The sequence below is a fragment of the Bufo bufo genome, chromosome 1 (genome assembly GCF_905171765.1).
Source record: "Bufo bufo chromosome 1, aBufBuf1.1, whole genome shotgun sequence".
NCBI classification, from domain to species: Eukaryota; Metazoa; Chordata; class Amphibia; order Anura; family Bufonidae; genus Bufo; species Bufo bufo.
Genome location: NC_053389.1, coordinates 717,235,024 through 717,256,341, shown reverse-complemented (window position 1 = coordinate 717,256,341; position 21,318 = coordinate 717,235,024). Strand labels below are relative to the sequence as shown.

The following is a 21,318-nucleotide window of genomic DNA, read 5'->3' as shown; positions in this document are numbered from 1 at the left end:
AATGCGGACAATAATAGGACATGTTCTATTTTTTTTGCAGAACGGACATACGGAAATGGGATGCACACAGAGTAACTTCAGTTTTTTTTGCAGACCTATTGAAATGAATGGTTCTGCATACGGTCCACAAAAAAACTGAAAAGATGCGGAAAGAAAATACGTTTGTGTGCATGAGCACTAACACGCGTCATAGGATTACCCCCTACAATAGCTATGAAGAACTGCCAGTTGTTTCCCGGTCATTTATCACATCCAGCTCCCACCAGTAACCTGGACATTTGGCTTTTCAAGATATTTTCATTTAATACATCTGATTCTCTGCAAGAGAAAAAAAAAGTTTAGGGTACTTTCACACTAGCGTTTTTGTTTTCCGGTGTTGAGTTCCGTCACAGGAGCTCAGTACCAGAAAAAACTGATCAGTTTTATCCTAATGCATTCTGAATAGAGAGCATTCCGTTCAGGATGCATCAGTTCAGTCCCTCTTACGTTTTTTGGACGGAGAAAATACCGCAGCATGCTGCAGTTTTCTCTCCGGTTAATAATACTGAACACTTGCCAACACCGGCATTAAAGGGGTTCTATAGTTTGTTTTAACTGATGATCTATCCTCTGGATAGATCATCAGCATCTGACCGGCGGAAGGGTCCGACCCCCGGGACCCCCGCAGATCAGCTGTTTGAGAAGGCAGCGGCGCTCCAGCAGTGCCGCGGCCTTCTCACTGCTTACCGCTGGCTCAGTGACGTCTCAACTTGCCTGGGCGGGGCTAAGCTCCATTCAAGTGAACAGAGCTTAGCCCCGCCCAGGCCAGTGATACTAGTCGTGACAGCGGTAAACAGTCAGAAGGCCGCAGCGCTGCTGGAGTGCCGCTGCCTTCTCAAACAGCTGATCGGCGGGGGTCCCGGGTGTCGGACCCCCGCCAATCAGATGCTGATGATCTATCCAGAGGATAGATCATCAGTTAAAACAAACTGCAGAACCCCTTTAACTTACATTGTAGTGCATTAGTGCTGGATTCGGCATTAAGTGTTCCGGCAAAACGGATCCGGCTTTCCGGTCTGCTCATGCGCAGACCTTTAAAAAAGCAAAAAAAAAATTTCCTAGATCCGTTTTTCCAGATGACACCGGAGAGACTGATCGGGTATTTCTATGCATTTGCCAGATGGATCCGCATCAGTTTGTGTCCAGAACTGCCTACCGGAATCCTCTGCCGCAAGTGTGAAACTACCCTTAAATAAAGTGTTACATCAGTATAAAAAGGAGAATTTAAAGGAGCACCTGTCAGCAGGATCAATCCCACAAAGCCATCATATTTCATGGAAGGGTTGATCCTGCTGATTTAAAATGATACCTACCTTTTGAAAATCGGTTGTGTTGTTCCTGAGAAAAAAAAGTCTTTTTTTTCTTGGCAGCACCACAACTGATTTTCACAAGATAGGTATCATAATAATCAGCAGGATCAACCTCACCAGGAGGTATGGCAAGTGTAATAGGGTTGATCCTTAACTCTGTTTTCTCTTAATTAAATTACAATAAGTAAGTAGTGATGCTATAAGTAGTCACTGGTCATAGCTAACTAACTCTGTTACTATGTACTATATGGTTCCTGACCCATCTTTCATTCCGCTGCCAGCTCCTTATAAACCGCTCCAGGTTTCCACTCAATGACCCTAGCCTCGAGCACTGTGTTAGGCTCTGTTCACACTTGTGTTGCGACCAGTTGTCGGAGATTCCATCAGCCATTCTGTTATCTTTGACAAAGCACTGCGATGCTGTTCTTGCTATCAAAAATAGCAGAGAGCCATGGGGTCCTCCGACAGTCCCAGTTTGGATCCATTGAAGAACAGCATCATGGTGTCAGTAATATATGTAAGCCATGGCTTTAGTGTGAACAGAGCTTATGCTATATATCCCCATCTGTTTAACACATATACTGTATGCATTGAAGATAGTTCCTATAATTACATTATGTCTATGTTCTGTTTCATGGTGAATATTATAAGGCAGAAACCATCTCTTTTGTATGTCTTCACCCAGGATGGCAAGGGACAGACTGTTCTATTCCCTGTCCCAGTGGTACCTGGGGTCTGTACTGCAATCAGACCTGTCATTGCTTCAATGACGCCTCCTGCAGCCCAGTGGACGGCAGCTGCATGTGTGCTGCAGGCTGGATGGGAGACATCTGTGACCAGCCGTGTCCGGTAGGAGCTTCTCGTCTTTTTTATGTCTTCATGTGCTCTAATGCTGATTCTCCCATCATTCCGCTGTTTTTGACTTTTTTTCTTCTTCATACAGGAAGGGATGTATGGTTTGGACTGTATGGAACAGTGTGATTGCGGTCACGCAGAGGGATGTGACCCTGTCACTGGGCACTGTCACTGTCTGGCAGGATGGACAGGTATGTACAAGAAGGAATGCGGTAGAATACTACTCTGTCTATGGACTAGCTTCTCTGTGTCTTCTCCTCCTCCTCACCGTCCTATGTCTGGCTGTAGGACTACTGGCTGGAGCAGGAGCCTCTCTGCTGTGCCCTGTCTGCAATAGAACACAAAATGAACATCCAACCCCTTGAAGGAGCTTAGCCCCTCAACCATTGCCCAGATGGAAATGAGATATTTCCTCAGATTAACCCCTGTTTTCTCTGCGAGATTTCTATGAGAGTGTTTGTTTCAGAAACATACTGGAAATCCAGCCGACTAACAAACCGTGGGGGCAGGATTAGAGCTCATGCACACAGCCGTTGCCGTGTTTGCGGTCCACAAAACACGGAAACTGGCCAAGAGCCTGTCACCATTTTCTTTTTCTTTAGAAATGTCCTATCCATGTCCACAAAATGGACAAGAAGAGGACATGTTCTATATTTTTTGCGGGGCCACGGAACGGACATATGTATGACATCTTATGCGGCTCTATTGAAGTGAATGGGTCTGCATCTGATTCGCAAAAAATGCAGATCGGATGCGCACCAAAACCACATGTGCATGAGCCCTTATCTTGTGTTTTACTTTTATCATTCACTTGCAGGTTTAGGCTGGGTCCTCATATAGTTTTTCATGTTGATTTTGCCGACTGTTTTTTAACATGCATTTTTTATACTTTTTTGTGGCAAAAACACCAATTCCACAAATTCCGTGAAAGATATTACCTGCAATTTTCTTTTATAGTGCTGGTTTTCCAATTGGGGTACTTTTTTGTGTCCATGGCTTTCCTTAAAGGGGTTTTCCAAGTGTTTTTTTACTGATGACCTATCTTCCGCTTAGGGCCGCAGCCTTCTGACAGCTTTTCTTAGGCCGTCTGTTGTCACGTTCATCGATCACACGGCCTAGGAGCAGCACAGCCCCATTGAAGTGAATGAGACTGAGCTGCGATACCAATCACAGCCGCTATACAATGTACAACGCTGTGCTCGGTCAGCAGGGAGAAGGCTGCGTCTCTATTGCGAGTGCCAGTCCCTTCTCAAACAGCTGATCAGCGGGGGTCCCAGGTGTCAGATCCCCACCGATCAGATACTAAATAAAATAAAAACGTAAAAAAAAATTATTCAGCAATGGGAGCCAGCCATGGCATAGAAAAAAACACAACAAAAAATGCCATACAAAACATTTGACCTAAATAAGAAACGTTTTTCCAGTTTTTAGCAGCAAAAAAAAAAACACTTAACCAAATTCATGTGTAAAGGAGAGTTTTTGGTCTGACTGCTGAAGTGGAGTGAGCGCTGCAGTATGTTTGTACGAAATTGCTTGTCTGCACGTGGCTGTGTATTTGCCTTCATAAAATCAGAGCGAAGGAGCAGAGCTAGGGGCTGAGCGGCAATGTGCAGTAAATTAAATAGATATTATCACCCTAAGAAACACTCAGCTCTCCGTCTGCTCAGCACTGATTGGTGTGGGAGCCAGAGGCAAGAAGGCATGTGTGCAGGAGATTACTGACCTCCGGGATGCAGAAGACAAGGTGGGGGGGTCTGGGAAGCAGGTGCCTGCAAGGTCCAAGTCTCATGGGTTCATAGAGAAGGGGCTATGATTGTGAAGGTGCAGGCCTGCAACCTTTTTATGCACAGTATCAGGTTCTTGATTGTCGAAACTGAATAAAAGATATACTGTAGGTATTATGCATAATATGGAGCCTGGTATAAAAAGAAGCACCTAAATCATTAAGGAATGTATTAGATGAAGAGCCCATAGAACAATTCTTGGAATTACTACATTTATATATGGAGACAAAGTCAATATAAATCTGGAGGTCTGCTGGGAGCTGCCCTGCAGTTAGTTATCTGTCCAGGAGTGGTTGCTGATCGGTAGGGGTCCCAGGAGCCGAACCCCCACCGATATATTGATGACCTATCTTGAGGATAGTCCATCAATATGAAAATCCCGAAGAACCCCTTCAACACTGGATGCATGTTCTCTTATGAAAACTGGCTTGTTTTATGTGATAATATGTGAAATTACAGATCATGTACATATGGATCTGGCAGTATATGCTTTCAATACGAATATTAGCAAATTATTATATACGTAATATCTAACAAAGTCAAGACACTGTCGTCTATGAATTACAATAATTTTGGAATGAAATGTCAGACATTATTTTAGCAGGAAAAAAAGTCTAGATTGATGCATTTCAGAAAAACGGTGAAAACCCCCCTTTAATAATAGTTTCTCATTCACATTTGCTCTTTTGTGCATCATGAATGAAGGTTCCTTCCCCTAATCCTGCTGCTCCTGTACTGTAGCTCCACTATAGAGGCAACTACTTATATCAGGCTATTCTTAGCTCTGATTGACTTCTCTAGCTGACGGTCTGAGCACCTTCTGGCTGTACGTAGACTAATTGTTTTCTCAGAATAGCCACTGCTGCCTATTGTTAAACAGAGAATGAAGGCGGTCAGGTGGTTGTACATAAAGGCTTTGTCACTCTCCTGGTCATGAACACAGTGACAGAAGGACGGGTGACGGCGCTCCAAGTGTCACTAAGGTTCCTCTGAGCCAAGAAGATGGAAGAGTTTGGTCACATCAGACCTGTCACTCACTCACACGGCTGTCCCTTGCCTGCCCTTCAGCTCCATTAATGCACGACCACAGATAATCTTAACTCCCACAAGGCTTGGTCCATGGGTTTAAGGACGCAGCCGCTTCCTTTACTGTGCTGATGAACTAGTACTGCCTCTGTGCAAAGTTTCGACACCTTTTATACAATGGAGCTGTCAGTGGGAGCCTCTGGGGACTGGAGATAGCAGCTAATTATACTAGATGGACGTGTCTGTGCATCCTACGATAGACCTGTCTGTCTGACTCTATTCTTCTTCGAAATGTCTTCATAATCTTCATTTCCATCGCTCCCGCCTTTCCGAGACTCAAGCAAGTTCACCAAGCTGAATATTTTTAAGGAGACGCACCCAGTCTTCTATGCCACTGATTACTTCTCGTGTACTATGTGTGTAAAACATTGGAGCCTATGTGCAATGAGAGACTACTCCAAGGTTATAAAGGAACAGCACGGCACTGTCTCTCGGAAGGCACACAATGCACTTTGCACTCTATAAAATAAAATCATAATATGAACATATAATATATTTGGCTGCCTGAAGAAACGGAGATAATAAAGTTCGTGCAAGGTCATCCAGAGACAGCAATTTAAGAATATGCAAAATTGTTGAGGGCTAGATAAGGTGGCATGGCACTGCAGGATTACGACTACCCCCGGATTATCCCGCTTCATGATTGGATGCTAGTTTTGGTTGCCACTCTCTGGGACTAGAGATAAGTCTCCAGAATGTTCGCTTTCATTTTTTCACAAGACTTAATTTGTACAAAAGCTGATAAGGAATTGTACTTCCGCCTGTGCTCAAAAATCCTCTCGGGGTGAAAGAACTTTGAAATCTCCAACCTGCATGCGGAAGGAAAAGTTTTAGCAACCACCGCTCTTTGGTAGTGATGAATGAATTTCTGGGAATTTAATTCGGGTCGAATTCAATTTGGATCGAAAGTGCTTCAGTTGCCCTCCCTAAAACACCGTCCATGACCTTCTGATGTTTTTTTTTCTCTGACACTCTCCCTCTGTACAAAATTTCTCTGAACTGAATAACACGAAGTTCTGATAGAATCCATATTTTTAGCAAATTCCGTTTGAATTTTGATTCTGCAGAATCAATTTGTTCTCTACACTTTGGTTTTGGCACTATGACTACTACCAGCAGCATAACGAAGTGGGAACCCTGGAGAGAAAGTTAAAATTGTCTCCTATACAAGGGTGACATGATGTTCCTTATTGTATCCTACATGTGTGGTGTCTGATTAGAAGGTTCTGTTCAAACCACCCATAGAGTAGAGCCATAGAAATGGAACCAATCGACGTTGGCGCCTACCTAGCACCTATGCCCTTGGGTCCCTTAAAAGCTGAAATATGCCTCTTTAGTAGAGTCTGCTCCAACCCTTAGTTGGCCAATACAGTCATCTTAGGACAGTGATCCATGTATCAGTACAATTGTGGCCACTGGACGGTGGCATTAATTGCTTAAAAGGGTAAAGAGATGTTTCAGTCTTGGTTGCTCCTTTCAGCATGTGAAGGGTGGAGGACATTGCGAGCTCACTGTAAATTTCCTGGGTCTGCAATATTTTTGCATTAACTCAGGACGGTTTGAACAAAATCAGCAAGTAGCACAAGTGAGGGAGAACGACTCCGAGCCTGTGTAATGATTTTCACTCACTCGCAGTAATCCTTAAACTTTCAGCTGCCGAGCAGATTGAAGCCTCAGTAATTACAATGCGGTACCTGTTCTGCTCTGATGGGGAGGGGGCGCATCTCCTGAGTAACACATTAATCCACTCTCTGCCTGAGGTCTCTCCCCCTGTGTTTATCCCATTATGCAGAGGAGCGTGGGCCTGTGAGATAAAGCTAGCAAATGCTGCAACGCATCGTAGGGGAGAGGGAGCGAAGTGGAGGGGAGGAATCGGGTAAACCGAAGGGGAATGCCTTACCGTTCTGTCCTGTCAACAACCTGTTCATTTCAGGCTTCACTTCCATTTATTAGGACCAGATCTGTGTACCGTTAGTGCAAAACCTGTCGCAAAATATACAGGCCTGATTAGAATAGAAAAATGTGCATGGACAGTGTCAGATGGGAGCGCCTTAAAGGGAACCTGTCACCATAAAAATGCAGGCGCTGACCAGATTGATATATAGTTTTATGGGAAATGATTCTGCAAGACATGTAATTTATACATTTAAATCACTGCTCTTTTTACACTTACATAGGAGTCATGTGGGCAGTCCTACGCATAGAAAGAGGTCTAAATGAATCAAATTATAGGTTTTATTGAATCTTTTCCCATAAACCTATATATCAATCTGCTCAGCTCCTCCTGCTGCCTGCAGATTGCACAGCATTTTTAGGGTGACGGGTTCTCTTTAAATCTGTCAGCAGAAATCTTTGACTGTACACCTATACAGAACATGCACATTGTAAACGGGGCCGTTGTCTTTGCAAGGACTGGAAATGGCAGCTTCAGATGGGTTTGCCATTATTGTTACAGAACCTTCAGAGGATCCTCCGATTTTTATTTTTTTTAACCTTTCTATCTCTATATATGTATTGACAACACAGAGGGCATCCATCTGCGGTAATAGAAATGCAGCTATATTAACCATGTCTTAAAAGTTGTTCCAAATATTGTGTTTAATTACTGTAATAATTAAAGGGGTATTTTGAGAGTAGAATATTGATGACCTATCCTCAGGATAGGTTATCAATATGTGATTGGTGGGGGTCCCAGCGTCCTCACAGCTTACCAAGCACAACGCTGTATAGTGGCTGTGCTTCATAATGCAGTCCGGGCCCATTCACTTCAATGGGACTGAGCTCATAACCAACGCACATAACGTCACTGGCCTAATAAGAGGCCACGGTGCTCACCAAATGGTCGCAGCCTCTTCAAACTGTTGATCAGTGGTGGTGACAGCAGTTACCATCAGTATTGAACTTCCGGAAAACCCCTTTAATATTGCTGTAAAGTGTATTACGTTACTTGCAGGTAATTTCTGAAAATACAACCGTCATCAACTGCAAACTGTGTATCCACTTAACACAGAGTATAGGCTTGGGATGATTAAGAGCCCATCCCCTCCCCGATTGCTATAGGAAGAGAGCTGTCAATCATTTGCAGGATGGAGGGGAGCTCACCAATGTGAGCGCATGTAGTGTATGGAGCGGACTAAGCATTCAGCTCATGCTGGAGCTGCTCAATACACATTTTAGCAAACGACTGGGTTAATAAAAAAAAATGACCCAACATTTTGCTCAGAGTCTCTGTCACTAGACCTGCTGTCCTCAGATGGGGCAGATAAAACTGGCGGTGACAGATTCCCTTTAATTCAGTGTGGGGGCACTTAACAATGTGTAGGGGCAACTTAACAATTACATTTGAGAAATACATTTTGTGCATTTTCCTATTAAAATGTTGCTACTGAGGCTGAGTTTGAAGTATACGTTGGGGGGATCTTCAATGTTCACCTGTGATGGAAGACTGCAGCACATTGCAGTATATATATATATACACACAATCGAGTCACATTATTATGACCACTTCCTACTTTTGATGTCGGCAGTATGTAGCTCATGAAGGAAGTCCTGTCTGGTGAGCTGGCTTGGTGGGAATATAAGGTGTGCGATAGCGAGCCTGCAAACATATCCCTAGTTGTTGTCATGGGTAGGAGTTGCAAAAAGGGATGATTATTGACTTTCGGGACGAGGATGGCAGTATTTCTGTTTGTGATCTGTTCTCGTGCTGCTGTGGTGAAAGTGTATCATGAATGGACAAATGGCAGCATTGTGAGTAAGCGACGTGGACACTGCAGGGCACCACGTGTCACTGATGTGAGAGGTGAACGTCAGCTATGAAGGTGCGCAACGGGGAACTGATACACTACAGTGGAGCAGGTCACCCAGAAAATGAACCGGGGGCTACCAGACATGTGTCTAAAACATCAGATCAGTGAATCCTACTGGGGCTCTGAGGCAGCCGGATGCTCACTGCACCCCTGCAAACAAAGTTGCATCAGCAGAAAAGGCTTCAGTTTTCACGGCAGTATTGGAAGTGGACCTCCACTGATTGGCAAAGGGTCACCTTCTCTGATGAGTCTGCTTCGTTTAACGGATGGACGTTGGCGTGTCAGGACAGAAACATCAGAGAAGAAACTCCCTGCAACCATTGCTGGAAGAACAGCTAGCGGCAGTGTTATAGTCGGGGCATTATTTTCATGGTACAGTCATCCTTGTGGAAGGCACTCTAAGCCGATTTGGGTATGAATCCATCCTTGCAGATCATGTACACCCATACATGCTGACTGTTTTCCTTGGAGCAGATGGAATCTTCCAGCAAGACAATGCAACATGTCACATGGCTAGAAATGTCCCAACATTGGTTGGAAGAGCATAACCAAGACTTCCAAGTACTACCCTGGCACCCTAATTCCCCAGACTTGAACCAAGTTCAGCATCTGTAGGACCCCCATGATGTTTGTGTTTGCTCAATGGATCTTCCCCAGGCACCCTCCAACATCTGTGGGACCCCCATGATGTTTGTGTTACCTCTATGGATCTTCCCCCGCACACCCTCCAGCATCTGTGGGATGTCCTGCAGTCAGCATGGATCCAGATACCTGTGACCACCTACCAGCACCTTACTGAGTCACTCCCAGCCTGTACTGCACACGACGATCACTCTGTATATTAGCTGGTGGTCATAATAACGTGACTTGACTGTGTATATACGAATAGATACATCAATAATATATCACCATTGTAGAAATAATACATTTTCACTGTATCCATTTACTGCTGTGCTTTAATGTATAACAGGTGAATGGAACGAGCTGTTTAGAGCAAAAAGCCAAATGAAAGCCGCCCCAGTCTACTCACTAAATACCCATTGTAGATGCTGTGATCTAACGACCTCCTTCTATTTGCAGGTATTCACTGTGACAATGTGTGTGCTCAAGGACGATGGGGGCCCAACTGTTCGATGTCATGTCACTGTGAGAATGGGGGTTCATGCTCACCTGAGGATGGGAGCTGCGAGTGTGCTCCAGGATATCGAGGAGCCTTGTGCCAAAGAAGTAAGGAATAATTAGCAGTTAAAAAAAGTTATTTTTTTTCTATTTCTAGGCATCATCTAAATTTAAATGTAAAATGACAGATTTACTATACCTTGCACAAGAAACTGGCTAAAAGGGGTATTCACATCTCAGACAATGGGGGCATATCACTAGGATATGCCCCCATTGTCTGATAGGTGCTGGTCCGCACCTACAGCGAGAACGAAGCGGGGAAAGCTGTGGTTGGAGGACCCTGGATTTCCCGGGGTCCGTCCACCACCAAGCGCTGCTCCCATAGAAGTGAATGGGAGCGCACCGCGCATGTGCGGCCCATGCTCCCATTCATTTCTATGGGGCAGACGGAAATAGCCAAGCCAGCGCTCGGCTATTTTCTGCGACCCAATAGAAATGAATGGAGGTTGGCTGCGCATGCGCAGTGCGCCCTCCGTTCATTTCCGTTTTAATTGTAGGTGCGGGTCCCAGTGGTGGGACCCGCACTTATCAGACAATGGGGGCATATCCTAGCGATATGCCCTCATTGTCTGAGATGGGAATACCCCTTTAAGTTATAGCTGTAGTCTTTACCAGCCCCAAGCTGGCGTGGACTTCAGTTTCTGGCGCACAGACCGCTAGAGATGCGACTAATTTGTTAAGAGGCATATGCCTCTTAATACTGTAAATTAGGCGCATCTCACTCCAGCACAGAGGGATCAGGACTGGTGTATGGGAATGTCAGTCTCAATAAATGTCCCTCAAAGAGAGAAGACGGCAATAAAATGGGTCTTCAAAGAGGACCTGTAACCTCTCCTGACATGTCTGTTGTAGTAACCAATTCCATTCCACATAAAATGACAATTCTGGAGCATCTATTCTTCTGACTGTGTGATGTGCCATTCCTTTATTATTCCTGCTAGAAGTTATGAATAGATTGCCAGCAGTTTGCAATGAAGTTGGGCGTCACCAGTTAGGGGAGGTGTCCCTGCACAGTCTGATCCTATCTAGACAGGGACACACCCCGAACTGGTAACACCCATCTGGACCTTCCCTGCAAACTGCTGGCAATCCAATCATAACTTCTAGAAGGAATAATAAACAAATGGTACTAAAAGAGACATGTCAGGAGAGGTTACAGGTCCTCCTCAAATCATGAGTACATTACATGATATACACCATGAGATGGTCAGGGGTGCTGTAAAACCAAGTGTGCCAGGGTTCATTTGTATTTGATCATTCTCTATGGTTTGCTGTAGAGACTTTACTAAGGGCATATTACCAAGTGCTTAGCAACATCATGGCATTATACACAGAGAAATATAACATGAAGATGTAATCACATATATTCCTATAGATGTCACTGTTGATCAGCAGTTCTTTCTATCTATACAGTAATATGTTGCTTTTCTCTTCCATATTTTACTATAATCAATATATTTGCTGCATCAAGTCACTGCTATAGCCATCATCCTGTGTGTTGGATTCAGCCATACTTTTGTATTTTACTGTAATTGTTTCTTTGTCATATCATTATGCTGACTTCTATAATATCTTATCACTCATGAGTTACCTTCATTAACTGGCATCTCCTATGACACACATACCAGTCTTCACTATACAAAATCTCACAGTCATCATCAAATCATCAGTGCAGCTTCTTATAGGTCGGGTTGATTTATGGGCAGTAGTAATGTTTACTATAGTTTTTATATATTATATAATTTAAAAAATAAAATTAAAAAATATATATATTCATATACAGTACAGACCAAAAGTTTGGACACACCTTCTCATTCAAAGAGTTTTCTTTATTTTCATGACTATGAAAATTGTAGATTCACACTGAAGGCATCAAAACTATGAATTAACACATGTGGAATTATATACATAACAAACAAGTGTGAAACAACTGAAAATATGTCATATTCTAGGTTCTTCAAATTAGCCACATTTTGCTTTGATTACTGCTTTGCACACTCTTGGCATTCTCTTGATGAGCTTCAAGAGGTAGTCCCCTGAAATGTTTTTCACTTCACAGGTGTGCCCTGTCAGGTTTAATAAGTGGGATTTATTGCCTTATAAATGGGGTTGGGACCATCAGTTGCGTTGAGGAGAAGTCAGGTGGATACACAGCTGATAGTCCTACTGAATAGACTGTTAGAATTTGTATTATGGCAAGAAAAAAGCAGCTAAGTAAAGAAAAACGAGTGGCCATCATTACTTTAAGAAATGAAGGTCAGTCAGTCAGTCAGCCGAAAAATTGGGAAAACTTTGAAAGTAAGGGCTATTTGACCATGAAGGAGAGTGATGGGGTCCTGCGCCAGATGACCTGGCCTCCACAGTCACCAGACCTGAACCCAATCGAGATGGTTTGGGGTGAGCTGGACCGCAGAGTGAAGGCAAAAGGGCCAACAAGTGCTAAGCATCTCTGGAAACTCCTTCAAGACTGTTGGAAGACCATTTCAGGGGACTACCTCTTGAAGCTCATCAAGAGAATGCCAAGATTGTGCAAAGCAGTAATCAAAGCAAAAGGTGGCTACTTTGAAGAACCTAGAATATGACATATTTTCAGTTGTTTCACACTTGTTTGTTATGTATATAATTCCACATGTGTTAATTCATAGTTTTGATGCCTTCATAGTCATGAAAATAAAGAAAACTCTTTGAATGAGAAGGTGTGTCCAAACTTTTGGTCTGTACTGTATATATATATATATCATAATTATAAATTATAAAATTATAATATACAATTAATAATATATAATAAAATAAACTTATGTTATATGACAGCATGCTTGAAAGTCTGCTGAACAACACAGCAGTCAGTAAAGCTATATCTACCTGTAAAAGTCCAAACATATGAATTCATGTGGCTGTGGCCTAAAACTTTCCATCCTATAGCTCCATGACATATGTATATACTGAGCATTGTGGGTATTTGGATATAGACTGGATATATGCAGTATTTCCTATGCCTGTGTTGTCCTCTGATATTTCACTTTGAATCTTCGCAGTTTGCTCTCCTGGATTTTATGGGCATCGCTGCAGCCAAACATGTCCCCAGTGTGTCCACGCCAATGGACCATGTCATCACATCACAGGCCATTGTGACTGCCTACCGGGATTTTTTGGGCCACTTTGCAATCAAGGTAATAGCAAGCATTTCTACTAGGATTGGAAAAAAAGGCCTGTTATTTTCCATGGGTCGTCCACTTGTCCTTGGGTTGTGTCTGTATTGCAGCAGTCGGTGCCTCTGACTTTTCAGATACAATCCATGGGGCTATTTCTGAAAAAAAAGCAGACCTCTTTTCTTATATTGGAAACCCCTTTGAGCGCATGGGAAAAGTGGCAAAAAAAAGTCCTTAGATGGAGTGGCCAGTCATTAAAGGGCACATATAAGGATTATTGCTAACACTCTTATCAGCAAATGGGCACCACACCAATCAAAAATTTTGTCTCGTCCAAAAGTAGCCATAAAAATGGCATATTTGCCAGCAGGTCTTGCAGATGTATGGATAACAGGTTGACTTTTTTCTGTCTGATCGTATTGTTTTCCCTGAGATTTCATAAGTTGTGCTAGAGTTGTATATCAGCCACATATCTTCTGCTTCATAAGATGCATATCTGTCCGTACCTACTGCCCTGCCCAAGGTTCATAAAAATTGTTATAGTCTCAGGCATGGAGTCATTGAATGAAAGGCTGTCTGAGTGGGCTGATAGCCTACTCCAGCCACTAATTGGATCCATGCCTGGTTTTATACGCGACACAAAGCATGTACTACAAGCAGTGCATAACCTCCAGTGGGGAAAAGAGTTTTTATGGGTCACTGCTGATGTCACAGCATTATATACTTCCATACCCCAGGATCAGGCTATATCTGCATTACAGTGGTTTTTGTTAACATATAGCGATTACACTTCAACTTTGCGGGATTACTTATGCACAGTCATACATTATTTGTTGACGCATAATTATTTCATGTTTTGCAATTCGCACTATTTACAAATATCTGGTGCATCTATGGGGGCAAAGGTATCGCCATCAATTGCAAATATTCTTATGTGTTTGTGGGAACATCAATATTTGGTCTCTGATAACAGTCCATTCATTGACCACCTGCAGTGGTACGGTCGCTATATCGATGACCTGTTGTTTATATGGGTCGGGGATGTGGCGACCGTACCAGATTTCATAAAATACATAAATAATAATACAAATAATTTGTGCTTTACATATCACTGTGATCCTTTGGAAATTTCCTTTCTTGATTTGAATCTGACAGCTTCACCAGACACAGGGAGGATTATTACATCCACTTAAAGAAAAATTACGGCAGGTAACACTATACTCCATGGTAAATCATGTCATCCTGCACATACAATTAAAAGTATACCTGTAGGTGAACTAGTCAGAGCAAAGCGTAATTGTACATATGAACAAGATTATAAAAAAGAATCCACTGATATAGTTCAGAGACTAATAAGACGCAGTTATCCTGACTGGAGTGTGAACAGAGCCTTAAAACTGGTTAGTCAGAGAGACAGAACTGAATTACTCAGAGATGTGGACACACCCAAAGGGAAATCACAGGGTAGAAACAGATTGGTGTTTTCAACCCCATATAGTCCACAATACAACGAAGTTTGTCAAATTATGAAAAAACATCTGTCAGTCCTTCAAATGGACCCAGGTTTTGCTGAAGTAGTCAGTATGGGAATTCAGTGTGTAGCTAGATGAGCAAAGACATTGGGTAATACTTTATCCCCCAGTTTAAAGATAACAGCACTGTCAAAAATAAAACGTGGTTACAACATAAAGGTACGTACAAATGTGGCCACAATGTCTGCACCTGCTGCTCTGTTATTCACGTATCAAAAGACTTTACTTCTTGCACAGAGAACCAAACATATATGAACAAACAATATATTAACTGTAACACACATGGTGTAGTTTACCTGATTACCTGCAAAACTTGCCAACTGCAATATGTAGGGTGTACATCTGGCCCCTTAAAAATTAGGATTAGATCAGAGATGACAATAAAAACATAAACACATTCCGCCATATCTCAGCAGTCTCCCATCATGTCTTCCACCATCATGGAGGAGATGTGAGTCACATTATGGTACAGGGTATTGAAAAAGTTAGACTATATGAGAGGCTTTTTGGATATTCAAGCTTAAATCATGTGTCCCCCATGGATTGAATAGAAGACAAGATCTAATCTTACATTATTAATGTATGTTTGTAGATTGTCATGTGTATTGTTGTGACAGCGCACAAAGTTTTTACATTTTATGTAAGGTAATGCTTTGGTGTATTTTGTGTTCATTTGGTAATGTTGCTTTAGGGTCCTGTTCACACACAGTCTAGTTTCCTATGGTGGTCAAGGAGTTAATTTGGAAGTGGCTAGTATTCCTCTATGCCAATCACACCCAGTGGGTGTGTCTTCTTCCCCCCTTTCCACCATAAAACCTGACTGGTGTAGTCATCTAGTGACTCTATGATTAAGGGTGCTAGAAGCGTGTACCCGAAACGCGTCAGAGAGATGTGAGGCCTGTTTCGTATTTATCTTTCGTAACTGCTTTTAATGGAGAAAAAAAAAAGTTGAATGGATTTTACCAATACCGGTGGCTGGAAATCGCTTACATTTATCGCTGTGGGAGTGCAGTCCTGCACCATCCGTGCCTAGGAGCTTTGAGCAGAAGCTGGCGTTTGTTACTAAACTTGGACGATCTGCCCTAAACGGTGGCCACCAACTTGGCGACGGTCCCTAACTTGACTAAGTGTAGGGGCCCAAAACAAGTTGGGTAAAAGAGTAGTTAGAAAGAAAGAGATCAGAACCAGACAGACAAAACCAGGACCAGATCAGAACCAAAAAGCAAAGTCAAAATCAAGCCAGAGTCCAAACTAGAGAGATACATCAGAACCAACAAAAGATAAAAACACAGTAAAAATACCAGACGGGGTCAGTACCAGAAGATAATGTCAGAGGAGTAATTGACAGTCAGGAGCAAGTCAGGTCAAGGACAGTCCAAAAGTCCGGATACCAGTGATCCAAACAATAGTAATACACGCTACTGAGGCTAAGAAGACCAATCACAGGCAACTGTGGTCAGTAGTTGCCTGTTTAAATAACCCTGTGACAAGAAGCACATGATGCCAAGCCGGATTGGGCTGCCATCCTTGCTGCTTAATAGGCCGCTGGAGTCTGGGCTGGTTGCTGTGGCAACTGAGTGACCCCGGTGGTAACTGAGTGACGCCAGCGATACCGCCACAACAAGGCAGATAGGTACAAGACAACATCAAGCTGAACACTCATGTTAATGATAAGTTGGCCATTTTAATTGGTAGACACTAGTTATTTCACGTCCTTGGCCAGCCTTTGTCCTAGGCGAACAAAAACGAATTACTGATAGGGTCATCTGTCTATATCCAACATTACTAAATAAACTGGAGTTGATCCCCTTCATTCCTCAGAGCAGGAGATGGAAATGAGTAACATTAGGTTGAGTATTATTATCAGGCCTCCGAGTTTGTCCTCTGTGGTTCTGTCTGTTCCAGTCCTATCGGAAAGCAGATAGGACACTCGGAGCGATGCAGACGATACAGAAATGGAGCTTTATCACTGCGACCAGGCGCTGCTTCATTACCAAGATCTCTTTCCTTGGAAGACAAATCAAACTAGAAAAAAAAAATCCTTCATGGGGGCGTCAGGGTTCTTATCAGATTGTCCAAGCAGGAAGGGGCCAGGTGACTCTGATTGAGGGAACTGCGCAGGGGGAGGGGTAGGTTGCTAATGTCGCTGTCAGACGGCTTGCGGATTATGCTGTCTGTGTCATGGATGGTCTGTGAAAAGATAAGGTTTTATCACAGTGGCATTTTTCTGATGTTTTCTCCTGGGATTCAGTTTTCTGATAATAGACCTGTGACAACCCCCCTCACTGTGTGAAATAATGCAGAAAAACATTATTCTGGAGCCGTATTAGGGCCCCCTCCACCCCGAAACATCAACAATCTGTACTCTCTGTCACTGAATTGCGGCAGAGAGCGAGATAATCAGGGGGTGCGCCACCCCTCAAGCAAAAAGCTACATTTTAACAGCATCTCTCGGCGTACCTTGTCATTGTGTAAAAATAAGAATGATTATTTAACTGGCAAAATATTTCATTGTATTTCCAGTATATTCTACCATGTCTCATAAAGACTCTGCAACCATTTTCCCAGTATATTCCTTAAAAACAGAGCGACTAGTCTTATATACTTGGCTTTATTTTAATGGGAAAAACCGAACCTTACGTGCAGAAGGCTTCATACGTGAATGGCAGATCACAGGATTTCTATCTCAGGCGGCAGATCGCTCAGTGAGTGATTTGAACATGAGATAAAACAAGGAATTGAAGGTGAGAGAGCCCTGAACCCAAGAGCTGTCAATCTTACACATAAAAGGTAGAGTCTCGAGCCGACAACATACAGGCATAGTATTGTGAAGTCCTGTTTCTATTCTTGAAACAATAGACGTTTGGATAGTTCTTATTTTTTCTGTGTAGAACAGGAATCTATTTCTTAGAAGCGGCTCAGATTGTCCGAGGACGTTAGCAGAAGACCTTGCAGGCCATGAAAACTCTGCTTACTATGGGCAACACCACTGGTCTTACGGACTCTCCAGTAATAACCTACTAGCGCTTACTGATGTGTGTGGAATGGTAACGGTTAGAGATCAGTCAATTTCCTTTAAAATTCGATTCGGCTGCTTCGCCAAATTTTGCAAAAAAATTCGCTTTATGATGAATTACTTTGTCATGTAGCGCATTTTTTGTAAGTAGCGGGTGCAATGACATGGAGCTGCGATAGCGCCGCTCTCGCTCATTGTACCCCTCAGATGCTGCATTCATACATGATCGCGGCATCTGAGAGTAGAAACAGTGTAAGGGCTCATGCCCACGACCGTGTGCCGGCCGGGCCCGTATTGCGGCCCACAAACAGCGGGTCTGCAATATACGGGTCCCGGCCGTTTTTGCACTGCATCACGGATGCGGACCCATTCACTTAAATGGGTCAGGATCTGTCTGCGGTATCTGTACAGATGTTGCCCGTGCATTGGGGCACGGGCAACATGGCGACTAACGGCCGTGTGCATGAGCCCTAAAATGAACAGAATTTTTTTTAAATCACACTTACCACCTCTATTTGCTCGTGACGAGCTGGCCGCCGCCATCTTGCTTGAAGATCTGGTGCGAAATCACGCGTGGCTCAAGATGATTTTGTCGCGAGCAAATGGAGGAGGTAAGTATGTTTTTTTTGTTGTTTTTTTACACTATTTAAGGTTAAATCCATTCACTACCACAAAGCACGAGGAAATTCGGCTTTGCGGCGAATCAAATTTATCCTGAATTTCGGATCGAATGCCACTTTGTTGGATTTGATTCGCTCAACTCTAGTAACGGTCAAAAGCTAAAAAGGACTTACAATTTTCTGTATAACTGGAGGCTGGACCTACTGGTGTCAATAGAGCAAGGACGCACAACCTGCGGCCCCCAATACCATTCTGTGCGGCCCCCAACCATCTGGTAACAGACATGTATGTCTATGTCTTGTGGCTGCTCACATGTATCTTTCATGTATTCTCCCATTATGATGTACCCCCTTGCCTAGAGGATCTGGCACTGCTACCAGGTCTTGAAATCTTTGACTTTTGCCTCTATGGTTTCGGTCCGGTTTGTTGACCCTGTCTGGGAATGGTGGACAATATTGTCTTTGAATTAAAACCTAAACAGGTCTGTAGTGGAAAAAAACAAGTATTTCACATTGACATTATTGCCCCTTTATGAAATGTTCATGCTAGTCAGGTACCCGCCATACTACTTTCTGGATAGCAGGGGGGAAAAAAAGGGTGCCAATAAGGGCCCGTTCACACAACCGTATTTTTCAGTTGTGTGAGATTGAAAACCGGCTTGGCGTCCTATCAGCATTTCTGTGCTCTCTCTTATAGATGCTGATTGGCTGTGAGCTTGGAGTCAGACAAGAAGTAGGCTTTAACATTTTACATATGTCCATATTTCCGGTGCTTGTCTTATGAGATGAGATTTGACGATGCACAGAAGTACTACAACCATTGTGGATAATGAGAGTGCAGCACACAATTAGGTCAGGGAGTCCTCAGAACAGGATTTGAGAATTCATGCTCCGTGGACTAATCCACTGTTCAGTACATAACATTGCTGTGCAACTACAACTACCAGCATGCCATTGTGACGCAAATGTTGCCTGAGACTTCACCAGCTGCAATAGTAGCAGCAGCACATTTTATTTTCCCTCCATTATATACCAAGAAGATTGCATTTCCAGTGTTGATGTGACTGTCGTCCTCCTTTATTACAGTTTGTACTAGTGGAAGATTTGGTCGGAGCTGCGCAGAATTCTGCATATGCAGCAACAATGCAACCTGCAACCCCATCGATGGCTCCTGCCAGTGCTACCCTGGCTGGATAGGCAGTGACTGCTCTGATGGTAAGTGGCGCTGAAATGATCATTTTATGTTACGTAGCAGAACCCAGAACCCCGCGCCTATATTGAATTTTCTGTGGGAAGAGTTACTACGGAGCCAGCATATCCTGCATAGCAATACAGTTCAATTACATGTTCTATAAAATACACAGCTTGCAGCAGACGCTGACCTTCTGCTGAATCATCAACAGAACGTGTCATCTGAAACTGACCCCCTGTTAAAATCATGCTTTCTTAGAACTTTTGGTGATTTTATAATTTTCCATGTCACTATCTAAAAATTAGAATATCGTGCAAAAGTCCATTTATTTCAGTAATGCAAAGTAAAAGGAATTGCATTAATGCAGCTTAAAATTAGAATTTTGTGAAAAGTTTCAATATTCTAGGCTCAAAGTGTCACACTCTAGTCGGCTAATTAATCCATACCCCCTGAGCAAAGGGGACCTCAAAAGTGAGACTTTGGGGTTTCATAAGCTGTAAGCCATAATCATCCAAATTATAACAAATAAAGGCTTCAAATATCTCGCTTTGCCTGTAATGAGTCTATCTCATATGTTAGTTTCATTCACCTTTTAAGTTGTATTACTGAAATAAATGAACTTTGCACAATATTCAAATTTTTCAAGTTTCACCTGTATATTAAAAAACAACAACAACAAAACTAAAATCCTGCAGTTTTCACACTGGCCACTAGGCCTAAAATATGTCAAGACTTCTTGTCTTTTGAGAGCAGCCCCATGGGCCATAGACGCAATGGACAGGAGCTGATCCCATTGACTTGACTTCTATTGGAGAGGTTTCTAGGGGAGCTCTATGACCTGTGCAGAGGTCAGGGAGGAGTAGATAAGCTGCGATATCACCTACTGGTGGTGATAATGATAATAGCTACTGAAAGTTACCTGTACAGAACAAAAAATCATGACCTGTTATTAGACCTAGTGGCCAGTGCGAAAATTACAGGATTATATGCATTTTTTTATGTAATTAGTAACCTGGAAAAAACTTAAACTGTGGTCCTGTTGTGCGATTAATGTTTATGTCACCAATGATTTGATAACAAAAAAAAACAAAAAACCTTAACATAAAAATGTGATTTAAGTAATAGGTCATTTTCTGACACATTCCCTTTCACCCCTTCCTGAAATGTAATAGTACGTCACATGTCTGATCTTTAAAGAGGGTACGCACTGACAGCAGACACCCGGGGATAATGTCTGCTACTGGCGAAAGTGGTGATCGCAGACCTTTTACTCCTCTGATGCTGTGGTCACATTTGAGAATGCAAAACCTGGAAGTACTGCACTTCTGTGTCTGGAGGCAGTGATCGGGGGAGCCGTTCATTGTCTGTGAAATGACAGGGCCTGCTGAGGCTCTGATGCCTCTAACAGCTATATGGAAAGTCGGCCAACAGGTGGCAGCACAACATTGGAATATACCAATCTTTGTATATTGTAATAGATAAAATCCCATTACTTTTTACAAATTGCAATCAAATGATTGCATGTTATAGTCACCTACTGTAGGGTGACTAAAAAAAGTTTTTAAAAATAAGATTTTTTTTTCAAATATAAACATTCAAATCACCCCCTTTCCTCAAAATAAAAATAAACAATAAAAAAATGAAAATAATAGGCATTGTTGCTTCTGAAAATGCCTGTACTATTAAAATATAAAGATTTATTCCATATGATAAATGGTGTAATGGAAATGGGCGATTCATCGTTTTT

At 42.7% G+C, this 21,318-nt stretch overlaps 1 protein-coding gene across 1 annotated transcript in view; it reads left to right on the top strand.

Annotated features, from left to right (window-relative positions):
• The window catches only part of MEGF11 (multiple EGF like domains 11), a 370,671-nt gene that overhangs the window by 283,755 nt on the left and 65,598 nt on the right, over positions 1-21,318 (top strand). Inside the window, exons 9-13 of the mRNA XM_040414290.1 lie at positions 2,035-2,198; positions 2,293-2,395; positions 9,964-10,110; positions 13,098-13,232; positions 19,466-19,594. Of these exons, the coding sequence (XP_040270224.1) occupies positions 2,035-2,198; positions 2,293-2,395; positions 9,964-10,110; positions 13,098-13,232; positions 19,466-19,594 (678 nt within the window). The remainder of the gene's footprint in view (positions 1-2,034; positions 2,199-2,292; positions 2,396-9,963; positions 10,111-13,097; positions 13,233-19,465; positions 19,595-21,318) is intronic.